This window comes from Dermacentor silvarum, chromosome 2 (genome assembly GCF_013339745.2).
Source record: "Dermacentor silvarum isolate Dsil-2018 chromosome 2, BIME_Dsil_1.4, whole genome shotgun sequence".
NCBI classification, from domain to species: domain Eukaryota; kingdom Metazoa; phylum Arthropoda; class Arachnida; order Ixodida; family Ixodidae; genus Dermacentor; species Dermacentor silvarum.
The window spans coordinates 168,784,098-168,812,005 of NC_051155.1; the positions used below are offsets into that span (position 1 = coordinate 168,784,098).

Here is a 27,908-nt window from a genome sequence, read left to right on the forward strand (position 1 = left end):
AGCAACAAACCGTTTCTAGATCACAGTGACTTGTTCAGCGACTTAGCTGTTCCTTATTTCACCTATCTGCTTCAAAAACTTGTTTGTATAAACTTGCTCGATGCAAGAAGCAGCCCTCTTGCATCCGTTCAGCATTACAAACTGAAAGTATCCATTGGAGACCGACGTGTTATGCATTTTCGCAAACAGGATTAATTTTTCGTAAACCTTGACCAACATTCGTAAAATCGTAAAATGGGTTCAAATTCGTAAACCTTTCAAAACATTCGGGAGAGTTGGCATTAGCTCAAGGAGGCTAGGTGACTGTTGCTCGTCGCTCTGTTTCGAAAAGTATGCCAATAGAAATCATCATAATCAAGAACAGAACCTTTGGAGTGGAGTAGAATGGCTAACTGTAGTGACTCCGGCCTCAAAATCAAACCACACCCAAGCTGAACGCTGAGACGCAGGCGATTGAGATGCAAATGAAAATATTGAGATGCCCGTATTCCGCTTTTAAGTTTTTATTCGCACAGGTCTGGTCTAGTAGTGTTCCCTCTATTTTATTTTTGCAATGTATCTGAACCTATGTCGAGCATTATTTTTTTCTCGTGTCAGAGATTTTTAAGATAATGAAAACTCTTAGAAGCATATTTTCGACAAATTGACTATCACTAACATCGCCAGCCATTCTCTCTTTTGAGGCGTCTTCGCCGACATTCTGCCACACGGATGCTTTTCTCGCAATTTACAATTTTATTAGGGACACAAAAAGATTACCTTGTTGAATTCCTAAAAAAAAAAAAAAAAAATCATTTCTATTAATTATTTCTTGATGTTAAATTATTTTATCTCAAAATTCTTAACAGTTTCTTTTTTTTTTTCTAATTTCTGAATGCATCTTTCTTTAACCCACGGTCTGCTATGCAAATTTTATTTTTGCTTTAATCCTCACATGTGAAACCGCCTGCTTCTTGGCCAATCCCCCGTAGTGGGTATGAGCCAGTAGTTTCTGGATACAAGAATGAGAATTTACAACTGTATGGTAGAAAGGTATGGCTGGTCCTGAACGAACTTTAAAACAGCCTGTGGTAACAGATTGTCTTCGACAGCTCTTCAACTTTCCGCGCTTTCCGCGCTTCACACCCCAGCAAAGCGTCATCGCCAACGTCTTGCCGACGATTTTGTTTTCACGTCCGCCGTCACAACAGAGAGGACCCGGTCTGCCCTGGAGCCGTGAGCTGCCGTAAGCGCTTGATATCTGTAGTGTTTACTAGAGCTTGTTTGCAGATCCATCGCATTGAAGTTCATAGACGGTAAGTGCTCGAGTGTTACCGAGCCTCACGGCTTATTGAAGTATGTAATCGGTGGCGCTGTTTTTCTAGTGCATGTCGTGAGTCATGATGGTGTTATGACCCCGTTCGCTTATCGCAGTGTGTGTGTCGAGTGTTTTATGCAAAGGACACTTCCTGGATCTTGACATGACATTGTATTGTCACCAGTCGATAGCCAACAGCTTAAACACTGCTAGACATATTTTGCACGATTGCGAGTGACCGAAGTATTTTAAAATCTTTAAAGCTCAAAAGCGGAAATCTAAATGTTAACCCCTCCGCAATGGCGTTTTCCTTGATCTCTCCAGTCCCGAAGCGCAATAAGGCACAACGCAGGTATCAACGCTCTTGTAATCGCGCAGCATCTAGTCTAAGCTGTGTTGTCAGGCGATAGGAAAGGAGATCCTGGGAGTATTTGGGGTATTGCCCCACCGTTTGCAATGGCGCCACATCGGATGCTAGCCGTGTATTGTTTGTGAATCACCCAGCTCTAATTGCTGCGACCACTTCGCGGCGCAGTCGACAACTTTCCTTGCATTCATGACTGCGCTTTCTTTTCCTTCATGCTTCTGATGTGCGTTTCTTGAGTCGCCCGCTCTGCGTGTTCAACGACGTTTCCTCTCGTCACTGGCAGGCAGAGAAATGATGGCCGTCAGCTCTCTTCAGGAGCACAACACCATGCCGGCTGGTTCAGATGGCAGCGACGACCTCATGTCGGACTTCGAAGTGCTGCCGGCAAACGACGAAAGCCTCGCGTTTGGACCTATCGCTGGCAACGGGCCTCTCGAGAATCTGCATCTGTCGCTGCCCCACGGTGACGGCACTTCGCTGTCGAGCGCGAGCGACGACCTGACTCATCAAGAGGCGGAAGAGCGCATCGCCAAAGTGCTCCAGGAGAACGCCAACCTAAAAGGTGATCTATGTTGCCTCTTTCAGGCACCAAAATGTGAATCTTGGTGTTTGGTGGGCTGCGGTGAAAGTTTCGGTTTTATTTCACTTTCGAAAAGCAGTGCTTTGCGGCCCGCGAATACACTGAATTCTCATCATTCAATATTTTGATTTGGTTGAGATAACTTACGCGGCATTTATTGTGAAATACCCAGCGTGATTGCCCGAAATGGATTGTGAAACTTGAGAGACAGTTGACTGCCTGCTGCAGCTGTTGCGTTATGCCACATGCTCTTTCAACACTTCTTAACATGTTTTGTAAGTTTTTATTTAACATGAGGATGTGTGCAAAGGTATCAGTGGCACAGAGTATCAGTGGCACAGATAAAATCTTGAGTAGTGTAACGTGTAGGATAGGTATTACCCTTAGGTAGTACCTCAACATGCTTTAATGTGACAAATTCAGAAAGCAAGCCAAGTGGCATGGGATTCGTTTATAAAGGCTTCTGTATGTCACAAAATTGTGGGATTGCAGTGGTAGGTCATGTATCACTGATGTCATTGCCAACTTGTGCTTCAACTCATGCTTAAGTGGAGTTGGTGGATTAGAGGAAGCAGTACTATGATAGCTTTCTGAAAGCTTTAATCCCTTGACGGTTTATTATTTTTCAATTTTTATGCCCAAACTGCTTATTTTTTTTTATTTCATATTGAATATTTTCCTCCTAAAAAGCAAGTTTTCGGTGTAGAAAAAAAATTCAACCAGATACTAAGCCAAATTAGTGTATTAAAGTTTATTATTGCTCATGATAAAGGAGGCCAGCTACCTGCTGGTAATCAACAATAAAAAACAGAGCAAGAGCGCTGTTCGAAAAGATTTACCAAGTCATCAGGCAGTGTTTAATAATATTAAACGCCTTACCGGGGACGCCCCAAAACGGAAACCAAGGAACCTTAGTGGGATGTCATTCATGTCAGTGCGCCACCAATGACGAGCACATATCTTCTGAGCAGCCTTCTTGATCTGATGAACTGCTAATTTCGAAGTCATCGCTATTGTTTCGCTTCCAGAAACAAAGTAAACTTCGGTTTCTAAATCATTATCGTCTGAAAAGCTGGATGATGGCAAAATGCTTCTTTTCCGCGATGACGGACCAGCATAACATGCGTCGCCTTTACCGGACGGCATTTTTTAAGACATGAGTCCCCCCCCCCCCAAAGTATGTGAAATGGCGGTTGAAAAAAAAACAGAAATTACCTGCCCAGTGCTGCCATCTGCTAAGCGACACATCGACTAGCCTGCAAACGAGCGTGTCGCATTCGAAACGCTTAAACCGACATATTATCTCGAGCGGACGAGCTACACTCATCCAAAACGGTTTTGGAGAGTTCGGTAAAGACGAGCTGGCTCGTCTGAAACGGTTAAGAGGAGATGCGGGGCTGAAAATTAACTTTTTAACCTTTGCATAGATATTTATAGACATTTATAGGTTCATATATCGTCTTGTTTTAAGTACATATCCTAAATTTCATTAATACAGATCAAATATAAAATAAGTTATTGCTGTCATACGGACCAATCCGCCTTTTGCATTGCGCTGTGGCGCCACCTTAGCGGGCTCCGCGAGAAACAATATGTACGGCATCGGGGCCCCGTGGAACGTAGAGGCACGCTGCAAGAAGCGAGCTGAAATGGGTTTCTGCATTTGTCAGCCGGAATTTTCGTTTTGTGTGAGTGGCCGCTTGTTGGACAGGATGCCTAGGCCGGCAATGACTCTGGTGCAAAACCCAACCGCATGTCGTCAAAATATGACGGGATTTCGTGCAGCTAAGCCGACAAAACCAGTCACCGCGTGCCTCTGAACGAATACATCGCACCGTAACGCGATTGACACAGCGCCTACGCTTGTATTCCTGTTATTCATATTTATTCGTACCGAATATGAGTCCAAACATTCTTCGGAAGTTGAAATACACGAACGTGAGCACTCGCCAACCGCCCACATCAAGTTTATGCTGGGGTCGATTCCGCTCAGCGGAGGTTAGCCGTATCGTTTATAGCAGCTGAGTTCATGCATTTGCTACTGTTAGACCTGCACTGAACCTAGGCTAATAGGATGATAAAAACTGCTTTTATAGCTGAGTCTTGCCCACAGTGGCCATAGCTCTTTGAAGGGGCAACACTGCGCCCAGAGTATTTATGCAACGCAAGAACGGCGTATTTGTTTACATCGGCATGCGTACGGCCACCGCTCGCAGTTCGCTTCAAGTACAGTAGAAACCGTGCGCCACTCGCACGAAATAATGAGGAAATGTTCAAAGCATATTAAACACTTCGCGTGCACATATCTGAGACGAGAAGGCATGAACGTCCCGGGCACATAGAAAACGGGGACAACGACCACTTAGCCGCACTGGCACGCGAAAATGCCGATGCCCACCGTACTCGCGTGGCAACAAGCGGTGTTGTTGCTTACGATGCAGTATCGAAAGAGCCATCACTTGTTGCCTGTTTAGCATAAGAGGCCAACTGTGTTTTCGGTAACTACTAAATCTGGCAGCATAAAAATACACTCTCCGTAGTTGCACTTCGTTCATGGAAGCGCCGGCGACTGCAACCGACAGCCTTCGTTCAAGAACGGTGCCTGTACCGCGGTATTAGCACTGCGCCGTGTCGCCGCTTCCCACTATCTGTGTGTGCATTGTACTACGCTAAGAGTGGTTCACTTCAAGTAGCTAAGGTCAGTACCGAACTATATAAGCAGTTTCCTTCGTCGTACTTGCTTAACCTATATTTCAGGTCTGCCAGTAGCGGACGAACTCGTAGGCTGTGTTAGGCCTAATGAAGCTGCCTGAACGAGATCGACACCGCCTCAAACATATGTGGAGGGCTGGAAAGGGCTGGAAATCTTGCATATCAGTGTTGGAAGCACGTTTCGACTCAATTTGAGCTTCAATAAATACATACACGAGCGCATTTGCGGCGATATTGATGTTGTCGGTGCGATGTTCTCACTCGGCGGCCGCTCGCACGGAGATCAGCACACTGGTTTTGTCGGCGGCGTCGGCACGAAAGCTTATCACACTACAATCACTTGCTGTCGTCGGTCGCTTCTTCGTCGTACTTGTATGACAATACAAGTCTCCCACTGGCACAGTATCACAACTACAGCCGGCCAACCGTTGGCGCCGGCGTGAGGTCGACTTCTGACCAACATCAGTGTCGTGTCGGCATATATTGTGATGTACCGGACGTTAACCGAATATCGCTGTGAACAGCTGAAGTTTCTACCGAAACACAGTGCAAATACCGCGTCATCGACCGGCACAGCGCCGACAATAAAGAGTTCGCGTGCTCGACGACTATGCTGCATACGCGTGCATCATCAGCTGCACGAACCACCAATGCCGCACAAAACGTTTCGGCGCTTGCCGCTAGGGTACAGCGCATGCGCACTCGGGACATGTAAAAGGCAAATTAGACATGTCACCTTAGAAAAACTATCATTTCAGAAATAATAAAGACACGCTGATTGTTTTTGTTAGATGCCATTTAGGGGGTTATAGTGCAGGATAAGGCCAGTTGTGTGTTTTTCATTATATTTCTGTAACAGTGTCATCACCGTGAGGCTTGGTTAAAAATTTTTTCGTTGTCATTATATGTCAGATAATGTAATAATTCTTTGTGTTAATAAAAATTCAGAAGTATCCCATCTTGTTCCTGACAAAATTTCAGCCCAGAAACTACTTTGACAGCAGGTTTTGGCGAAGTAATCTGGAAATGATAGTTTTCCTATAGGGCTTTATTCAGCCAGAAAGAGCCAACTGAGAAGAATGAGCTCAGTGATTTCAGAACACGCTATTTTATTTTAAGAGCACAAATAAAGTGCCCTGCTCCTTAGGTTGGACCCTCCTCTTCAATTCGAGCCAGTTGTGCGGCAATTGCTTCAAGTCTTCACTTTTTTTCAGCTTAAGAGCAGTCTAGTGCCCATGTCGGTGCTCGCAAACAAGGACTCCGCAGCCAGAATTATGTCTTTTTTAGTTTTTACTTTGCGGTCTGCTGTACTCTCGATGGAAGGTCTCACATGATTAGCAAGCGCGAAAAACGAAGTTTATAATGCGGGTATTCACTCTGTGTTCGGTTTCTTGCCCGCCATGTGGCCGCGCCTTGAATACAGCGTTCATGAGCGCTCTCGACAACGTGCACCACCATCACGAGAAGAGAATTCCTTTTCTTCTTTTCTATGGCACAGATTGCAACCAAACTTGGTGATAAGCTTCTTTATAATTCTAGGAATCCAAAATAAACAAAATTATAAAATTTGGTTTTCTGTTGAAAATCGTGATTTTAGCCCAGCAGTCCCCCCTTAAACAACAGCAGGGGACCAAACTTATTATCCCCTGTTGAATGTGAAGAAGTGCACAGTGAAACAACAAAGAAAAGTTTGTGCATTCAGTGCCGCAACGTTGTAGTGATACCTTTTCGCATTCGTGAGGAATCGGAACGATGCTCCGCCCTGGTCCACGTCGAACATGATCACTCCCGAACGCGAAAAGCGCTCTTGAATGCAAAGAGCAGCACCATGTTTGAAAGAGGCAAGCTGTATTTACCGCTAACATTGACCCTCATCAGCCACATGAATGGGACACAAAGCGTTCTAGCTGAATGTTTTACCAGTCTAAATTGACTTGGAGTTGCTCTCCAGTGTTCCTTTAATTTACTTGCTCACCTCCAATAACCCCACAGAAAAGATGGCACATAGCACGGCCAAGATCCAGCAGCAGTACGAAACCTTTGTGGTGTGGCAGAAAAAACTGTCCGAGGCACAGCTCTTGCTGAAAGAAGAACTGGCAGACACACTCCGCAAGCTCGAGGAGAAGTGCTGCTTGGAAGTACAACTCAGGGAGATGGTGGAGAAGCTGCAAGCAGCATGCACAGAGGTAAGTTGCAAAGTTTTACCTTTGACCTCGTGGCAATTTCCTTATTCAAATACATGTGAAATGGAAATTCACTTACTAGACCGATTAGAAAGCTGCAGTCTACCGACTATTGGAAGCAGAATTCGGATTGGGAGCCTAACCTTTTTTTAGGGGCGAAGCTCCTTATGGCGTGGTCCGAGCGTCTCGTCGTAGGTAACCGCCTCCAGAGTAGCGGAGAGTGAGTGGAGAGGAAGAGCGCGCTCTGGCGTGTGAGGGGGCTCGCATCGCGGGAGCTCGGCGGAGCTCCCGCGTGTGTGGAGAGAGTGTAGGAGAGGGTAGGTGCAGTGCTTCGCCGCTCCTTCTCTCGCCGTTCGCTCTCTCTCCTCCCTGCGCCCCACTCTCCCGTTCGCTCGCTCGAAACGCGTTGAAGGCGGTGGCAAGTCAAGTTCAAGTCGAGGAGCGTTTATGAATACAGGGGGTATACTCTCTCAGCAGTCATGTGATGGCGTCGGCAAACGCGGTGCACGTTCCGGCATGTGTAAATGGCTGCGTAAGACGCTGTGGCCGCTCCCCCTTACTAGAGAGTACTGCACGTTTCTAACGCGTTTGTGCTAGCATCCCCTTAAGCGGGAGATCCGATGATTCCCTCCGGAGCTTCGCCCACTCATCATCATTCACCCCGTGGATATGCTGTGATTTTTTTTTTTTAATTGATAAAAATTTGGTGAGCTTCAGAAAGAAAATTGAAGCATGGAGCTTGCCAATTTGTAACTCTACATCAAGAACAGATATATCGTGGTTCTGTAAGGCTGCATCTGTTAGAGCCTGAAGCGCACAAATTAGATATGGGTTTACAGCTTACATGAAATAGTTACAATGTTTACAATGATTTTACAAAAGTCCTACTTACAAATTATGAAGTGCTATTTTTCAGAGAGCTGCAGAACACATGAATTTGGTCCATTTTGGATGTCTCAATAGGTGATGATATGTGGTGTTTTACGGCGCAAGGGCCAGTAATGGCCAAAGAGCGCCAAGCGATGGTGTTATGTGTTCGATGATACAATGTCTCAATAGGTGCAGCTTACAGAAGTGTGATGTCGTTTTTTGTTGCAGAATTGCACATTAGATAACTCAGTGCGGGGTTTTTTTTTTAGTTGTGTTATTTCCAACAAGCTTTACTAAAAAAAAATGTATTCCCATAATAAATAATTTGCTCCCTACTGGGGTTAGATTTTAAGTTGTTTCTTCCAACGGCAACAAACCTGCTCAAGTTTGGTGCTGTGGGTGCCGAGCAAGTTTCCATGTATTTCGATGGGAACTCTTGAACTAAAGCATCCTCCGAGTAACGTCTACCAAAAACTGATTTATCACATTTCGGCACCAACTTGGCATTGTAGTAGGCAGTGTGCATGTTCTGTTCTATGTGTAATAACGAGGGCAACTCGTAATGTTGCATGTGAGTCGTCGGTCCTATTAGCTTTGTCCGACTTCTGTGTGTAGCTATTGATTATCATGCTCTTTTCCTGTTTTGCTGCTTTAGCATATCTTCTCATTTCCTCAGCTTCTGTGAAGTTTGGGTTTGAGCTACTAGATACCTTATGAAAACAAGCCAATAGCATGAGCAGAACCTGTTGTCCTCTGCATCCTTGTCTTTTGCTTCCTGCTGTGAATTTATTACCTCCTTAGTTTCTTGGTGTTGTGATCTTCTTCGTTTTCTTGCCAATTCTTCTTAACAGCCCTAATTTCCTATTGCCGTCCGAGTCATTTGTTATAGCCATGTATGGTTCTTGTCCCTGTTCATTATGTGAATGCCTAATGGGATAATTTTGTGCTTTTGCCTCCTTTTTGTGCTTTTGTTGTAATTTACATGAATTTAAGCATTCCTCAGTTGTCGTCGATGTGAACTTATAATGTGAAAGCACTATATTCACCATTTCGTGAAAATCCGGCAATGGCGTGACCAAAAAATGTACCAAAAATGGCCAATTGGCACAAACATAAAAACACATCAAGAAATGCTCGGTTTGACGTCAAATTTCTCGGTGTCTTACACAACCCGGCATCGTGTCTTCCCTTTATGCAAAAGCTCATGCAACGCTTGTGATGTTGTTTGATCCTTCAGTACGAAATGGCACCGCTGCGCTCTGTGTACACATTTTTTTGGACAATATCTCATAGTGGGTAGGAGCCACATATGTGACGGGAAACAACAACAACACTCTCAACACAAAATTATGAGTGTATAAAAATGAGGTGTACCACCGCCATCATGTCTCATAAGGAACGTCGTGCAGGTTTACAATGTGCATGGCGACATGCAGATGAATAACTCTTATAACGAAATCATTTCACTAATGCGACTACAATGCTTTCGCATTCCCACACGTAAGCAATCATAAGTGTCTCTGCCAAATTTTTGCCTTACCTGTCATTGCGTGTCCTTGCGTAGCACTAGCACAGAGCTAGGGGTACTCTTTTTTTTCTGTTTAGCAAGGACATGAGCTATTATGGGCATTACCTTATAAAAACCAACACAAAACACTGATGCAAACAATACAGTCGCCGATGGATTTTTCGGACTCCAAAAATTCAGACTTGTTGGATATTCCGGACTGCATAAATGAACCGTCAGGGCTCCCATAGAGCTAATGCATTTTCGCGATCCATTTTTCGGACGAATTTAGACCCCAAATTTCGATTTTCCGGACTGAACCTCTCGGTCCGAGTCACGCTGCCTGATCTTGGAGGCCGTCATATTGAATTTTCTACTGGCTTGCCCAGGCTTGGCTTCCAGTGGCCCGCTCTGAAGCCTCCAAGAGTGGGAGGTGTAACGTGCACCATCCTCTAGTCTCGAAGGCCATACCCGCTCTTCCTTAGTTGACATAACACTTCAGGGGACAGCACTATCATAATAATCACTCTGCGACATCATGTTTTTCTTTCTCCGTTTTCTTAGTTTCAGTTGCCATTTTGCACGTGATGTGTGTGCCTCGGAGATGGCTCATCTTTGTGTGTGTTTGTATGGCTTCGCATTTGTGTGATCGGCGCCACCTCCTGTGCCTTCACGAGAGCCAAGTGGTGCAAAGTAACACAGCTCGTTTCTTCAATCTCCATGGCGATCTCAGCTAATGAAGATCGCAAGTGGTGACGCTCTTGTCGACTGTACACGGAGATGACGTCAGTCTTGCGCAAATCCAAGCAAATCTGATCGCCTCCAAGCATAGTATAAGGCAGAGCTTTATTAGAGATTTTTTTATTCTACACTCAGCCTAATAAATTTTATTTTTATGGTTAACAAGGTTTTCGGACTGTTCAATTTTTCGGACTATATTCGGTTCCCGCGAAGTCCAGAAAATCGGTCTGCGACTGTATACGAGAAATGGTATTAGGAACATATTGTAAAGCAAGCACACTTTTTCAGAACCTTATCAGCCCAATGTGATGCATCCATTCATTAAAGCATTTTAGCATAGCAGAATATATGATCTACCACAATTTGCACTGGCAAGCTGCCATTGTAAACATGCACAGATGCAGCCCCGTGGGATAGAGACTCGTCGTGGCACCCTGCGGCGGCCGCAGTGTCTATACGCTACGTAGCAGACCGCAGCTACATGCAACTAATGCATGTGCGGAGCATTTGCTTTGTGCACAAGAGGGCTTGAGTGCGCACTCTCGCTCCTCCAGTCTGGCCACACTACGCGGTGTGGACCAGGTTTTGTTGTGCATCAGCTTGACCCACAGACAATATCCACATCCAACTTACGCATTTTGAAGCGCTATCGATAGCTCAGCACGAAGCGAAGTCTGCCAAGGCATCTAACCAGGAGTAGCCAGGAGTGAGCGCGCGCTGGCAAGCATACGTGTGATCAAACCTCGAGTTTTGCATGGCTCGAGGTTAGTTGAATGTTCAAAACTAGTCGAAATTAGCAAGACCTGACGGTTACGACACTGATAAACAGGGTGGCCAAAGTTTAATTCCTACGCGGGCAGCAGCGGCCGAGTGTGAGTAAATGATAGTAGGCTTCTTCCAGAAGTATGTAATTGTTATTGAATTTTGAAAACAGATTTTTGCTTACTTCAGCCTGTTTATTAAGCTGTGTCAATAAATTTGCACAGTAACAGTAGGAAGAAGCACACGGATCCAAACTCCCTTCCTGATTGATGTCGGCTATTGGCCAAAAGCAGCCAGGTATGGGAATCTGCTATATTACAAAATAAAGCACCAGAAAAAGAGGAGCAGGCTTCTGTTTAAAAGACATTGTTCAAGAAAAAGGTGACTTTGCGAACTCCATGTGCTGTGCGTGGCTGCAAAATTTCGCTGAGATGTTCACAGCAGCGTATGCTATCCACGGACTTTTTTCACCAGACCGAGGGGTGGTTCAGGACGCCTTTAATTTCCACCAAGTTAGCCTAAGATGCTTACAATTATTTTCTTCAGATTGCCTTTTAATACCCTTTCTTTAACTCGCCTTGATCTTCCTTGTTTTCTTGCTTTTGGCACAGGCCTAAAAGTCTGCCTATCTTAACCTATAATGGTCCGTCCTGCTCAGCACAGCATTACAAAACACAACTGGTGTTTTGCATTCATCCCCGCTGATGGCTTTGAAGCACGAAAAGCACGGCAAGGGTCTAAAGCGTTGCATAATGCCAGTTAGCAAAAGTCAGCTTTGCTGTAATACAGCACTGTTATTTGGTCAAGCGTATGCAATGTATTGTGGTGAAGCATACCAAGAGTGAAAAGGCACCACTGTCACGGGACATATATGTGTTCCTTAATAATACACGCGTGCACCCACCATCTCCTGTCACATTGCCTAATAACTGTACTAGCAAACCTTTAGAGCTATTTCGGATGTGGCTGCAGCAACTTCAGCCCGTGAGTGCAGTAAAAGGTATGCATTTGTTTGTTCTTTTTCAGATTGCACAGTTTTTCAGACCCTGTTGTGGTCCCAGCTAGTCCGAGAAAATCGAAAGTTCACTGTATACAGCACCCCTGTGCAGAACACACACTCTTTGTCAAAAGTTTCAAAGCCACGGCACTGTCAGAATATGCAATAGTACCCTCAACAAACTAAACTGTCAGTGCCCCGTAATTATGGAAATTGAGAGGTATATTCCTCCTCATTCATAAGCTTTATAGTGCGAGTTATGCCTCGGAAGCCTCACCACACCATTTGGCAACAGTTTTTGTAGCTTAGAAATGATTAACATCACCTGTCGCTTGTGATTTCATATTATGTGCTTAATAGACAGCATGAAAACTGGGCTTTTCCTTGTCTTTTCTGTTTTGGGAAATAAGCGGGAGCAGCTGTGCAAACTCTTGACAGCCCTTGGGATCAACTTTGTGGTGACGAAATATCTTGTTAGCTGAGTATCTTCGGCAGCTTTGTTTAGTTCCCTATTCATTGGACATGCTTCTGTAACGCTAATAAGATGATGATCGGTAGACAAGATGTACCTCTGAAATCCTTTCATGTTCTTAAGGCGACTACTGTATTTGTTCATAGCTGCAGTGCGTGCAAAACCAAAATGCCAAACAAGCATGTTGCAGTGGCTTTCATTTCTGTTGCCAGCTTGCTTTGAAGTGAGGAATGTTCTTTTGACATGCAGCATGAAGCAGAACGCCAAGCTTGGCTGGATGCGAGCAAGGACCTTTCTCAGGGGGATGGCAAGGCTACAAAGCAAGGCAGTGTGGTCGAAGGAGCAAGCATTGTATCAGGGGTGAGAAACCGTCAACAGGAATTCCTTGCTCTTATGCCGGCCTGATAGATTTTGTGGTTGTAACTTGTGTGTAGTGATTGTTTGTAAAGTATAGTCAACTTTCTTCCCTGATGAGAACGAGGAAATTGGTCCAATTATCTGGTAGATCGAATTAAACAATGAAAGAACACCAAAACACATGGCTGATTCACTTGGCAGTATTTGCCCCAACTCAAGGACGTCCCTGTATTGAATGCACATCCACTTTCTATGGGTTTGTTCTGTCGCCATCCTTGGTCCCCATCTTCCGATGGCAGTGGTGATTACTTTTGTGATGCTGGCTTTGACAGTAGGCTGCTGCTAATGCGGTTTTGGCTTCGTGTCTGCTTGCACCACCCAAGCAATTTTTGGGTGAACTTTCCTGAAAAAAAAAAAATGAATAAAGGTGCGAGATAAAATTGGGTAAATGCTGTAATAATTCATTTTGAGCTACCGTTTTCACTTCGAAATCTTCCTGGGGCGGGGCGAAAAGGCGTTTTCAATGAAAGATTCAGCGTGTTCGACGCATTCACTGTACCTTAATTGCTGCCAAGACGGATGATGCCTCTATTGGAGTCACCCCTGCGGTCACTATTGGGCAGCCAAGTTCGAATTATCTGACTGAAGACTAATTTCGGGATCAAAATAACAAAAGTCTGGTCCCATGCAAATGTACAGGCGTCAGCCGGGAGCTTTGATCAGGATTGGAAAAAAAAAATTAATAACCGAATTCTACTGTATATGCTGTATATAAGCTAAAAAAAAGATGCTTGCTTCTGTGTAGTGCCTCTTTAAATGGCATACAGAGCATTTTCATCTATTAACACATTTATATCATATTTTCTGTGGGGAGTTGAGTGACTGGTAATTAATTGGCTTGCTGAAACGCCTGCTTCAATTTGTAGTTGAGCATGCATATTTTTTGGTTTTATGAGAAGATAAGGAAAGAAATGGCACTTCCGAACAGGACATAGTTGACGTGTATAAGTGCTCATGTTTGTCCGCATCTGTATGTCGTGCCCTAAGGGCTGTCCCCCCCCCCTCCCCTGCCTTTTTTTTTCTTCACTCAAATATGCACTAACCAGCCCGGATTAGCGCTCCGATGTCATTTTATATTCTGTAGAATGTAATGTGAGAAGTTAGGTCACCGACCATTGTTATTCGTTAAACAGTGCTCACAGACATCTGCACCTCTTTAGCATAAAGCACGAGCAGTGAAGTACAATATTCACACAAATAGCATGGGCTGTAGTGAGGGACAATTCAAGAATTCAGGAATGGAGCTCCAAAAAAATGTGCAGTGCGCCTGCCAGCTCATTGCCCCTCGGCACTTCTCAAAGAAGTATCCTTATGCCACTGTCACGAAGAGGAAGTTCCGCACTTGTTCACCAACTACTATGAGCATGCCAGTCGTAAGTCACGTGCAGCAAATATAGTCGCAATCTCTAGATATGAGGTGACAACGCGAAAAGCTCACTGCACAAACGCATCACTTGAAAAGTTATTTCGAGAGACAGTTCCCTTACCTTCTGTACAGAGTACCACCTTGCAAAATCGCACAACCCGTCTTTGTGTGTGGATGCATGTCACTGCCATGAAGATCCCTCATGAAAGGCTAAACGTGCCTGATGGATCCCTTCACTGAGGTGTCATGTGTATCACTAACCCCTGATAAACAAGAAGCTTCCCTAACATGATCAGGAATTCATACCCATTAACTCTCCCTAATTTTTTTGTAGTTCATCAATTTAAGCTCATTCTACAATTTCACTAATGTTGCATTTAAGTTATATTAAAAACTAATTCTGCTCACGAAAATGTTATAACGCGTTTGAAAGATGTGGAGGCATAAGATAGCAAGAAAAGTGTGCAAAGAAAAAAAAAAGAAATTGTGATGGTATATGAACGAGAGAGTATTTGCTTTGAGCTAGGTTTTTCAGAAGTTTCTTCAGTAGGCAAAATCGGCAATGGCAAAGTCACTGTAATCTCAAAAAAAAAAAATCTCTTGCTTGTCTTTATATGCTGTTTTACATTTGCTGCTGCTTGTGTGCTGCACCTGAGGGTAAACAGTCGTTCATGATGTACGTATGTACTTCACAAACGGTGTGGGCTCAGAGCAAACTAAAGAAAATGCGTTACAGTGGAATCTCGTTGATACGATCTTCACGGGAACCGGAAAATAAAATGTATTATGCGAAATAGATTGCTCCTATAAGACACTGGCCTGGAAATGAACAAAAAACGTATGATCCCAAAGAGATTCCGTTGTATATAAACCCCCTTGTGTCCGCCAGTTATTATTTATAAAATTTTGAAGTTCACAGACTGACAGGCATGGAAATTACATGGCTAGAAAGTGTTTGAGCAAGGTAAAGGTGATGAAATGAATACAAAATGACAAAATATGAGGGAGCAAGTCTAGGATGATGCTATTTGGTGGCACATAAATGTATATTTCGCTCGAGGGGCACTTGTCACTGCATTCTTTGGCTTACCTTCCCTCACTATAGTACCAAATTGCACACCATACTTACCCGATTCTAATGTACACGGTAAAACAAAAAACAAAAAAAAAATTCCACCCAAGTCTAACATGCAACTGATAACACATAGAAAGTAGCATGCCTCCAATTTTCATGACCAGAAAAAGATGCAACCTGTGACAAAATGAACTTTCGCAAGAATTTCATTGCTGACATGAGACGACAGAAATGCACTGAATTACAAAAGTTTATTGTCAAAATTCCGTTAACCTACTTCCGTGCTCGAGGCTATCCTGAACCGCACTGCTAACAGCACGAAGTGCGCCCCATTCGTCAATCAGTGATGGCGGCACTGGCATGGAGCGGTATTCTCAATTGCTTTCGGGGACACAATTTCACGTATCTTGGCGCCGGACGCGTCGGTGTCTATGAGCAGCATTCCTGCTGTGCTAAGCACACTGCCTCGGCGCCAGGCGTACTGTTGCCTTGTGTGTGGAACAGTGTAGGTCGTAGACACCGACACGTCTGGTGTTGACTCTCATGAAATCTTCTGAAAGTGATGACCAAAAATACGGGCTTCTTTCAGCAAATGTCCATCTGATGACACCATATCCTCACACCATGCCTGTTGGGTTGTACTGTAACCAGCATGCTTAAGTCAGGGACAGTATTCTTCGACGATCACTTGTGGTGAGACAATACAGACCCAGTTCTCAGTCATGGCTGGAGGCGTGGCAGCCCTTGCCACCATCTCAAGCTCCATAAACAAGTCCACATTTTTGTTTTCACTACACTTTGCTTTCTCTCAACAACACAAATCGTCTTCATCATCAGCTGTCTTGTAAGTACAGGTCGATGGCGATGCGGCCATGGCACTTAAAATGGACAATCAACGAACAAGGTGGTGGCCATGATGTTTCTGGCGTTTGCAATCGCTTCTGGTGATCTTTATAAACAGAAATAATGGCAGCCATGCAAGCGTGCTGTGACAATATATTACGCAATTTAAGTGGGCAGAAAGTGCATTTGGGTACTTTTTGGACTCTCTTGGCAATACAGTGGAATCTTGTTGATACAATTCTGCATAATATGTTTCTTTTTCTTTTCTCGATAATACGATTTGCTTGGATAATACGTTAGATCATGGGTTCACAAAGTGGGGTTCCGCGAGCCACTGATAAAATTTCCGTGGTCCCGTGCTCGCCAATTAAATGGCTAAAACGGCAAACAAGAGGTGTGCTCAATCCACAGAACTTCCATTACCCATGCCTGAGTGTCAAAAAGCACATCACAGCGTGTAACGGCAGTGTGTGAACTGCGTAATAAATCCGCAAGCAGCTTGTAGCCACCCAACCTTCGAAAACAGGCAGCGTGCCTAAGCTTTCGCCCTTGAATCTCGGAGGCCGTAACTTACTAACATGCGCATTTCTCCCGTTTGTAGATAGGGTAGGTGCCGATAGCGTGCGCACTGACGTATACGTCGGAGGAATAAAAAAATTAATGCGCGGAGCACCACAAATGTGCGCCACGAAAAAGTAAAAACGGCGCTAGCGTTCAAAAACGAAACGGCGCAGTCCGCATCGCCATGGTCCTCAGCGGCAATCGTACGCGATACGTGACTGACAGCAACGCCGGAATGCTTTGTGCTTATTTGTGCCCTCAAAGCCCTTATTGTTGCGTTAATCACCACGCGTAACACCGCGTTGGCAGCTAGCCGCGTGCTTCCATAAGTGCGTAGTCGCCATCTGTGATCGCGTCGACAGCCACCACAGTTTCGTCCGCAGCGGTAGTTTCGTCCGCAGCGGTTGCGTAAACAGTAGTTTCGTTTTGACTCGGTGCACGCGTCGGCTGCGTGCCTTCATAACTGCGTAGTCGCCATCCATGATCGCGTCGATAGCGACTGCGGATTCGTCCATACTTATTGCAGCAAATGGTAGTTTCGTTTTGACTTGGTGCGTGCATCGGCCGCCTGCCTTCTGAACCGCAAGGTCGCCGTCCATGATCGCGTCGATAACGGCCGCGGTTTCGTCAGCAGCGGTTGCGGCAAGCAGTAGTGGCACTTTGAATCAGTGCAAAAATGTCAAAGGTTAAGAACACCGGCTACATCACGATGGACGGACGATTTGTTGGCGACCAGCTCCCTAGCAAAAAAATAACCGGATGTGCGCGCGGTAGTGAAAAGCGTGTCTGCAGATGAAGAAGCATGCTGCGGCCGCGCTGTGAAGGATGTTGCGAGGCCTTCGCCGCTGCTAGCCCTTAATCAGTCATGAGATGACAAGAATTTCAGCTTCCTCGCTGCTTTTGTGCAAAATAGAAACAAGATATGCTGATGCATTCAGTAAATAAAAGCGTGTTGACGTAGTAAGCATTCATTTATTGTTTTGTTGTTACTCTGGATAATTCGACATTAGTTTAATTAGGACATTTTAATTCGGTTAATTCGGGGGGGGGGGGGGGTTCCTTGGCGCTTCATGGAGCTTAGCAGGATTCCCCGGAACAAACATGCTTGAGAACCCCTGCGTTAGATGATCCGATTTTCAGGTGATAGCTTTATTTTCCGGTTCCCGTGAAGATCGTATCAACAAGATTCCACTGTACACGGGTAGATAGGGGGACTAACATTCCGCCAAATTTAGTTATTGCGAAATTACAGTTTATTGACGTTTCATTGTCGAGAGATACGAAATTCATTGAATACTATGTGCGTTCGCCGGTGTACAAAAATATATTGTTGTGGCTAGAATTTTGTTGTCTCTGGCTTTCATTATTGGGGGGTTCGACTGTATGTACCACAATATGTCATCAGTCATGGGGTCCACTGCCTTTGATATTCCACATTCTTGTACAACTCAACAACAGTTTTCAACAACTCTCTCTTTTCGTCTCCACTAGTGCACGTCTCCACACAGTAGAGAAACCATGAGGGCAAAGCCCCGGCCAAAGTTTGAGTGTCATGGCTGTGAAAGGGCTCGTCGTGGCACCCCATGGTCACCACGGTAGACTACAATACGCAGCACGCCTCTGCCATCTCCGAGGCCATGTGCAGTACACAGATAAAATTACTTTTCTGTCTTATTGGGATAGCAGACATGTACAGTGAAACCTCGTTACTATGTATACCACATTAACGAACTTTTCAGAAATCCCTTGCTGACTGCTTATAGTTTCAATGTAAAAATATTTCAGTACTACAAACTTCAGAATAATGATCATTATTCAGTTTCCGGGTCATGTTAACAATGCCTCAGTACTACGAACTAACATTCAGAATTCTGGCGATTCTTAGATTTCCGTGTATTCTTAACGGCAGCTGAAACAGCAGGCTAGCAGGCGACAAGGTGCAGTAAGTGGACGCCACGGTCGTTTGGTTCGGAAAAAAGACGCGAGGGAGAACCTTTTTGTCTTCTATTGCGGAGGTGACGACGAATCAGGGTTTGCAAGCGCATGCTCTCCCCAGACAAATGTGATCTAGCAACAGAGGTGCGTCTCTTCCTTCTTTCGCCCATGTACTGGCAGGGATGCCAGACATTCGCACTTTTCACTTTCTGGACGGTGTCATTTACGCGCAATTGCACTTCGGAATAGTTCAGGTGTCTGCCTCGAGCGAGACAGTTGCGGTGTCCATGGCAGGAAATCTGAGAAACAAACAATTGCGCTTTGGAGGCTACATGAAGCTTCCTTTTTGTTGGTAGTTTTCTCGGTGTCAGCGTCTGTCTTGCGCGCACCACTCTTATTATACGGTGCTTCGGTGGTGCTTGGTGGCAGAACCTGTGGAAAATAGCAACAGGGCGGGCCGAGGGCCAACACCGACGTTTTCATGGTGACAACTTATGAACTGATGGTGACATATGGTGACAATGTCATATGGTGACAACTTATGGTGACGACTTATGAACTGATGGGTTGATGGGCGGAATGTTTAACTTTTGGTCCTTTCTCTATAACGACCTTTCAGAATAACGAACGATTTGCTGCAGTCTTCTTAAGTTCGATATATTGAGATTTCACTGTATATTTTTCATTTATGTAACTCAACATTAGCAATTATGTGTTACTGAGAATGCTCTCTCAATCGCGAAATCAGCCAATAACGTTGATCAACCAGCTGCTTTCGATGTGACGGCATTGCGGAAGCGAGGGCAAGCGATTTTTCGCTGTATGTGACACGAGATTGCAAATTCTCTGCTGCACGCAGTGCAGTAATATTTGGCTCACAGGTTTCCAGCAGCCTCTATCACAGATCAGCAATGTTTTCTTACTACAGTGCAGTCCACTTATAACGATACCACATATAACGTTATATAATGTTATATCCATTATAACGATGAGTCAACTTAAGAGCTTATGCATTAGGGCTTTGAGAAAAATGCAATATATAATGATATGTTATTCACCGCATATCGGATATAGCAATCAAAATTTTGCTTCTGGGCGGCATTTTTCATGCAGAATAATCGTGAAATTTGCGTTGCTAAGTTGCCCTTAACCGAGACGTGGCGAAAAGTTTGCTTACGTCAGTTCGTATCTGCCGCCATTACTGCGCAGTGTATCTCGCCCATGCACTGATTGCGAAAGCCATGGAGAGCATCGCAAGTTGGCGCAGCGTGCACAAGATGTTGCCAGCTGCCAGCATAAGATGGTGTCAGCTGTGCCGGTGACGGAGGCGTCACCGGCGGTTGCGCGAGCGTCCAGAGAAATGAAAAGAAAAAAGGCGATAAGCGAGCGGCGCCAGCACTCCTTTCACAGTCTCTCTTTCAGCGAGCGTGGAAAGCGCCGCGGAAGCAGCAGGAGGTGCGCCGACAAAGTGTAAAGCTGTGTCGCTCGAGGCAAAGCGGCAAATTTTGAAAGACTCGAAGTACGAGCTCGCGCAGTAGATGATATTGACGATTCTGAAAACCGGGAGCGCCACAATGACGAAGGCTAGAAGCAGTGGCCATGCTTAACGGAAAAGGTGGGCTTCGTGCGCTTGGACAAAACCCGCATGGGTGAAATCAACACGGTGGAAGCCGCTGACATTACCGAACTCTGGGAGCACATCGCTACTGACGATGAAATAGCTGGTGCTTCGATGGAGGAGTTTCTGAGTGCAGATAGTGCTGCCTCGTTCTGTAAAGAGATCTCCGACGGGGCGATTGTTGTCGTGACAGACGGCGGCGTTGTGCGACCGAGGCGACGACAGCAGCCACAGTGACAACGAGTTGACCTGTCTATGACACCGACCCCACTGTTCCCGCTGAGTGCACTGTCGTCGATCAAGTCCGCTCATTGATTTCATTCACACTAAATTATAGCCGCCAGTGTCTGCTGGACGCGATGCACACCGTGGTTATGAACCTGAAACTTCTGCGAAAGCAAGTGTAGATTTCTGACTATTTCAGCGTGCCTAACGATTGAAACATTATTTAGAGGTATAAATAAACATTTTATTTTTCACAGCCTACTTTCTACAATGTAGATTTTTCATCGCAAGTGGCTAATTTGGTTTCAGAACTACACAGGTACAAAGGTAGACTACAAAGGCAGTCCAGATATAGCGATGATCGGTTATAACGATAGGATTTGTCGTTCTTTTTGATATCGTTATAAGTGGACTGCACTGTACTTCAAAAAGTGTTTCAGGGTCCCTTTAATAGGTACTGAAGGGCTATTTGGTGATTCATGATTTTGGTGAACCAGCACACTTGTTTTGCGCACCTGTGCATGTCCTAATCATTGATGTCTGTGTGAACGTCTTTTTTCAAGTTGGCTGCTTCACCAAAGTACTTAGGGAAGACGTGTGTATTTGAATCGGGACATGTTGTTTGCAGTCGATGGGGGAAAGAGCTGGGCATATTAGGCTTTCCGATACATTAAGTTATTTAAGCATATGCTCGCTCCAAACTTTGCTCTGTATGTTGGGCTCAAGTAATTTGGTTCTGTGGCGTGGACTAAAATAAAATTCGGTGCTAATCACGGAAGTGTGTCCTGTGAGCTTTGATAAAGCCTCCCCCCCCCCCTTTTTTTTTAGGCCACTTAGATGCCCAGTGTACTGTGCTTTCTATATGTTCTGCTGTGCTGTGCAAGCCCACTTGTCAGTTTTAAACTTATTTTCTCTTCTTGCTTGTTGAACCACTGAGCTATTCTCGCATGCGCCCTGTTGTGTGCAGTACAGGTGGCGCTTTTGTTTTATGAAGGATTGTTTTTATCTTGCCTCTACATAGTGGTTTGCTTGGTTTGCATTTTCTCAGGACCCAACAAGCTTTTGTGAGCTAGTACCTGGGCTCTTGCCAAGCAAGAACAAAACTGAACTGGTGGGCTGCTTTCTATCTATTGCATGTCAATTTATGATCTTAAAATCCTTGCTATATAGGTCTGTATTCTCAGTTATAAACTCAACAATGCTGTCTCTTTTGCTTAGAATAGTGCTTAGCAGCGGGTATCAGTTAATGTTAGGAGCTGCTGACCATGCTATCGGCACTGTTTTAGCGTGGTGTATGCCTCGCAATAACTGTATACCGTTGCACCAGAGGCATTAAAGTACTTTATTTACTCGTGTAAAGCCTCTTTTTTCACTTTAGAGTGCAAAAATGCTTCAGTAAGTTCCACTTGTGTAAGGGTGTAGCGATAATTCTGACTCATGTAAATGCACCCTGTAAAAAATTTTAAAAGAAAGTGTGTCGTGTCTTGCAACTGTAAAATAAAATTTAAAAAAATGGTAGATTCAAACGGGCAATCTGCGGAGGTCATAACGAGTGACTCGTGACCACAAGTGTTCACACTGGCAAGCATGACTTCGCGTAAGCGCAGAAAGTGTAAAGGCATGCACCACTCAGCTTAGTCCTGGAGGTAGACAGTCTCTTTAAAGCATCTCATTTATTGCTGTCTTCATTTCAGAGTCTGACGCAGACAGTTGTGAAGCTTCATGGTGAACAGAGCAAGACAGCAGAGCTCACTGAGAAAATAGAACAACTGACTGACCAGGTGAGAGTGCCTTTATTGGGGCTGTTGTTTTAAGAATATTGATAGGAGCTTCTATTTCGTAAAAGAGCTTGGACACATATTCATTCTTTCAGACGTGGATGTAGCTCATTGGTGCCTGGCACCAAAGTTTTTGCCTACGGTACAACTGCAACTTGCAACTCTCGGATAGTGAACTTGAAATGTAAATTGTGTGACTGCTTTCTTCTGCTTTCTCATTTGGAAATAAGTAAAAATCAACTGGTTGGATAGTCGTAATTATTTCTGACACAACTTTATCCCCAGATTTTGAGAAATGTTGTAGCATCATGTGCACCTTAGTGCGAGATTAGAAATATGAATGTACTGTCTTCGAACAACTGCATATTTGTAGTGACTTTTGGAACGTGCCTGGGTTAAGTGATGGTACATAACAGTTGTTGCATTTTGCAGTGTTTCTTAAATTTTAACCATGTCCTGTTGCAGCTCGAGGCTAGGGCACAGCAGCTAGAAGACTCGAAAGAGATGGTCTCCAAACTGAGACAGCAAGTGAGCGAGGCCGAGAGCAAGAACTCGGCCATTACTTCACAGGCGACTAGCAAGTAAGTTGCTAAAATGGCATCTGTACTGTTGGGATCAGTATCAAAGGAACACTAAAAACAAATGTTAAGTCATGCTAAAGCAATAAGTTACTGCTGTGAGGTGGCCAAACAACCGCTGTTACCTAAGACAGATTTTGTATGTGAGAAGAAGGCTGTAAACGTAGGACAGGATTGGTGCTGAGAGTGTAAAAATGTAGTGCCGGCTTCTACAGCATTACATGTCTTGGTTTTAATGAGTGAAATTTAGTCATCCACTTGAAATAGAGAAGCTTCACATTGAACACAATGGTTCAATGTGAGATGCAGTTCAGCTGACTTGGGTGTAGTTTCCTACAGGAGAATTCATTCACACTAGCTTGTCACATCCTTCTTTTGAGGTTGCTTGCTTGAGTGGCGCTCTCTCTGCGCTGGCCTCTGACTCAAAAGCAGGCAGTAGCCCCTGGCATACCGCGCACTAACGACGCGCTGCTAAGAGCATTGTTGGTGCACGGTATGTTCGAATTAACCGTCGCAAATGCTTTCGCGTTCGAATTAGCGGGCATTTTCGCCCATTGGAATACATGCAAGTTTGACGGGACCACAGCGTCACTTCGAATAAACTGGCAGTTCGAATTAAGCGTATTCGAATTAACGAGATTTGACTGTAGTAGTCAACAACACCTTTGTCAGGCAAGCGCGAGACCACGCTATTCCACCTATCTCATTGCAGGGAGCCAAGCTTGGGTTCTCAGGACCATGTTATGAGGCGAACGCATTATGTATGTCAAGGAGAGGGGAAAACAGAGAGAACCACAGCAAACTCAATAAAAAAAGGCAGAGCGCAGCCAATTCTAATGCGCATCCTGCGCTCGCCCACATGTCTGTCCTTTCGATGGTGGCGGTGGGGACCATATGTGTGTGCAGGGTTGTGGGCATTATGCAAAAGGTCTATTCACACTTGTGCTATCATGTGTGGTCAACTTTTTTTGTTTGTGATGCCACTCTTTATACCATTTTGCAGGCAAGCAGAGCTTGAGACGTCACTTCTTGAGAAAGAAGCCCTGGTCAGGGCTCTGCAAGGACAGTGTGAGGGCAAAGTTGCCGAGGTTGAAGAGCTGAGGTGAGCAGTCCCTGTGGACAGGACCTCCTGCATGCAATTTTTAGTATGCAATGTGGTCATGGTGGGCTAGATATAATTTTCAAAATGCAGTCTCTTTTGACAGGTCCTCATAGCTTATGTCATTATGTTGTGAAATGTTGAGAGTTAATGTTTTTATTTGTGCGTTTCCCCTAGGAGCAGCTTTCCGTGGCAGTCAGAACTCTGAAAAAAGAAAGAAGCCTGTTGTTTCACTGCCGTAAAATTCCGAGCAAGTGTCTGGGCTTGAGGACAATGCAGTAGAACCTCATTCATATGTTTTGGGAAAAAATGCGGAATTAACATACAAACTGATAAAACATACAATCAGAAGTCAGAAAAAAATTTGGCAGACTCAACTGTAGTTGACTTCTAAATAAAGTGAAGCGTTACGCTAATCGTTGCAGCATGAGACACCGATGAACGTTGAGCTGGTAGGGCTTGAGCGGCCCAAGGTGCACGTTGTTTACACGGCTTCAGCAAGCTTACATTTGCACTTCTTGAATTCGACCTGGATCAGCTGCTGCTTCGAGCGTAACATTTTGGCGGGAAGATTTGACATGCCCACTTAGCGCGAATAGCTGCAGCACGAGACGCCCACGCGCGTCGAGCTGGTAGGGCCCAGCGACCTGAGACGCACATTTTGAAAGAATGCTTTATCCGTCCAGACTGATGTAGTGTTTCTTTTAGTTTCCCATTAATAAATTCAGCTTGCATGTTGGTCTCTGTGTATTGTATATGACGCAGCTGCTTTCAAGGTTGTTGGTTGCATTGCTCTGTCATTGTGCAGACGTGCCCTGCTGACAGCCGAGAAGAACTGTGAGCGTGCACGCAGGGACTATGCGGAGTTACTACGAACTTGGCAGGAATTTGAGAACACCAATGAAGCTGGCGAGGTGAGTTAATGGCACAGGGCAGTGCCCTGTGGTTGAAATAGAATGGGAACTAGTGTGATGTAACTGCAGTAGAACCCCGTTGACACATTTTGACACATTCCTTGGGCACGCAGATTGTGTTGGATACACTGCAACAAACTTCATGTCGCTTAAGGGTCGCGTAAGGGTGTCGCGTAAAGGTGTCACATAAGTGATCAACTGCCGTTGATCACTTATGTGACACTCTTACGAACATATTAGCGGCAAGCATTCCGTGGCGGCTTGCAGCTCGTTACATCAGCCAGCTGCAAATTTTAATCACGGCCACACTGTCTGTCATTAGGCTTAATTGGTGCTGCTTCATCGGGCGTTGGAAACTAAAGTTACGGTTTGGTGCGGAGTAACCACAAATGGGGGGGTATTCGAAGCAGCCATGTGACACTCGGAAAGTTGACAAAACGCCTCGCAAACGAAAGCAAGAGCCGTCAGATGAACGAGTTGGAGGAGGAAGATGGGGGTAGCGAGCATCGTGCAAACGTGCTGAGGCTCTCCAGATTTCAGGTTCTTTGACAGGTGGCAAATCACATAGAACCTGATAATGAAAGTGCGCGAAAGGCGCCTGCTCATTACCATCAGCGCCGGCTGTGCACGAAGTAGTAATCGAGTCACGTGTGTGTGGTCCTTTCGTCTGGTGCGCAGATTGGCCTTACAATAACCTATCTGCCGTAAAGTTGGCTTAGCCCTTCTGCATTTATAAACTGAAAAGAAAAACTACCTCTGCAATAAATAAAAGATTGCCGCAAAACACAAGTCCACTATAAACTGAGCCTCATTGGTATTCAGTACAACACAGTGTCATTAATTCATTAGTTCTGGAGAAAAAAAATCTGAAAAATAAAAAGACACTTGTTTCTATGCAACAGAAATTATATTGATAAAATAAAAATATTTTCCAGACCTTCATATACTACAACCGAGCTATAATCAGTGCTGGCATGCTAATTTGGTTTTCCCTTTAATAAGAGTAGACCATACTGTATATGTTGATTTCTATATACCTAAGTCACTGATAGCTTGCAAGATTCTTGTTATGCAATGCTAGGAGTCTCCTAAGTATGCCGAGCACCATATCTTCTTGTCCAAACTTTGTGAGCAATAAGTTTTGTTAAAATTTTTCTGATATTCGATTCGATATTCATCTTTTCTTTCTTGATTCGATTTGATATTTGATTTCAAATCTACTATTTGGTATTTGCACACTCCTAATTAATTAGCTAATTCAATGGGCAATGGCATGTTGAAACAACTGGCATGTGACTTGTCAGTGGTATTTTCACATTGCATAGTTGTCTAGCGCATTGATGGCATGCTTTGCTTGCCACTGCAGCGAGACACAGTGCCACGCACGCCATGGCACGCAAAAGTAAAAGTAACCCTAAAAATGATCCACCTGGAATATGGCACCAAGTTGCAGCCAACAGAAAACTGTACTTGCATGTGAACTAAAAAGGATGTTTATGAGGCATACCAGTGGGCTAAGAGTAAAAAAAAATGGATTGTTGTGTGCTCTGTGCATTGAGTGTTCACAGGAAAGCTTTTGACATCATGCAGCGGACATTTGTACGTGTGGAACAGCAGTCCGGCGCAGCTGCATGGCGTGAAGCAGAGAAGATGCGCCGCCACTCCGAGAGGCAGGCACAAGAACTGGCAGAACGTGAGAGCCAGATTGAGGTGCTGCGTCAAGAGGTGGAGCGCCTCAAGAAGGACCTGGAGCTACTGCCTCCTCTCCAAGCACAGGTAGGAAATCGCGACAATTTTTGGAGCGCAATCGTATTTCAAGCAGGCATTGTCAATGTTAATGCCCCCCTCCCAAACACATTTGCGTGAATGTGGGAGCATTAATGTGAGACTTTGTTTGCAGTGATAACTGTTCCGGGCTCACTCTCATAGTTGCTTTGATGTGTGCCAGTGCCGCTGGTGTCCATTGCTGGAATCCCAAGGTGCTTTGCCAGAATTTCATGAAGGAATTTTATAAGTTGCATTGCCCCATGAGGAGTAGAACTTTATACCTCAGATTATCAGTCAGATTTTGCCTCCCACTGGAAGCATGACTCACCTGTGCACCACATCTCTTGGGAACTTGGTACAATTTTTGTAATTTCCTAGGGTATGGAAAGGGTCAAATCTTTCCAAGACCTTCGGCTAGCAGGCAAGCATGCTGCCCAGTGTGTAACTCACAAGCACCTTATCTTCAGGACATTGGCTTGCTTGACAAGCTCAGGAAATTCTTTATGCACATCAGAATGACTGTACTCATTTTTACATTACCTTCATTTTACATACCAAGTCAACCTTTTTTTGTGCCTTCTTTTCTTTGTTTTCTGTCCTTTTTCTTTTTTTTTTTGCCCTCTGTCTCCTTGGGCCTTAAAATCCTTCATCCCCGTTCTCCATGCAGAGTAGCATGTACACGCACTGGCAGAAGTCTGCATTTCATTAGAGAGTTTTCGCGGTGTCCCTCACAGGAGCCAAGTTATTCAGAGGAGTCTCGCTGTATTAAATAGCACGGGTAGATATGAATGCTGCTGACAATCATGTGGCAAGGTCATTCAAACTGCCGTCACATGTCTATTACGCAAACGAAGTTGCCTTATTTTGGGTGTCCGCAGGTGGAGGTGTACCGCACGGACTATGATACGGAGCGAAACCTGCGACGTCAGCTGGAGACAACGGTGCAGCAGCATCTGAACACCATTGAGGAGCTCCGTGAGCAGATCACCGCTCTGCAGGAGCCGCCATCAGAGCAGAGGAGTAGCCAGAGTAGCAACCAGAGGTAAAGCACAGTGTTGATGGAAGAAACAGCACAATGTATTACAGTAGAACCCCGCTGTTATGTTTTTCACGGGACCGTAAAAAAAAAAACGTAAGAGCCGGGAAACGCAAGAGCCAGGAAACAGGAAAAATTGAGAAATGGGAGTAGTGTTGAACTGCACACAATATTATTTTAATTCTTACGTGCGACAAAAAGTAGTTTC

At 44.8% G+C, this 27,908-nt stretch overlaps 1 protein-coding gene across 3 annotated transcripts in view; it reads left to right on the plus strand.

Moving 5' to 3' along the window:
- Nucleotides 1-1,166: 1,166 nt before the first annotated feature.
- The window catches only part of LOC119442083 (NF-kappa-B essential modulator), a 34,227-nt gene continuing 7,485 nt past the window's right edge, over nucleotides 1,167-27,908 (plus strand). The window contains exons 1-11 of one of the 3 annotated variants that reach the window (XM_049661873.1): nucleotides 1,167-1,295; nucleotides 1,948-2,226; nucleotides 6,949-7,142; nucleotides 12,738-12,848; nucleotides 21,577-21,639; nucleotides 22,223-22,309; nucleotides 22,772-22,887; nucleotides 23,888-23,986; nucleotides 24,792-24,897; nucleotides 26,488-26,673; nucleotides 27,543-27,706. In XM_049661873.1, the coding sequence (XP_049517830.1) occupies nucleotides 1,956-2,226; nucleotides 6,949-7,142; nucleotides 12,738-12,848; nucleotides 21,577-21,639; nucleotides 22,223-22,309; nucleotides 22,772-22,887; nucleotides 23,888-23,986; nucleotides 24,792-24,897; nucleotides 26,488-26,673; nucleotides 27,543-27,706 (1,397 nt within the window). In that variant the 5' untranslated portion in view covers nucleotides 1,167-1,295; nucleotides 1,948-1,955. Of the gene's footprint in view, nucleotides 1,296-1,581; nucleotides 1,650-1,947; nucleotides 2,227-6,948; nucleotides 7,143-12,737; nucleotides 12,849-21,576; nucleotides 21,640-22,222; nucleotides 22,310-22,771; nucleotides 22,888-23,887; nucleotides 23,987-24,791; nucleotides 24,898-26,487; nucleotides 26,674-27,542; nucleotides 27,707-27,908 lie in introns of those variants that run through there. The other 2 variants (XM_049661874.1, XM_049661872.1) reach the window with 2 other exon arrangements.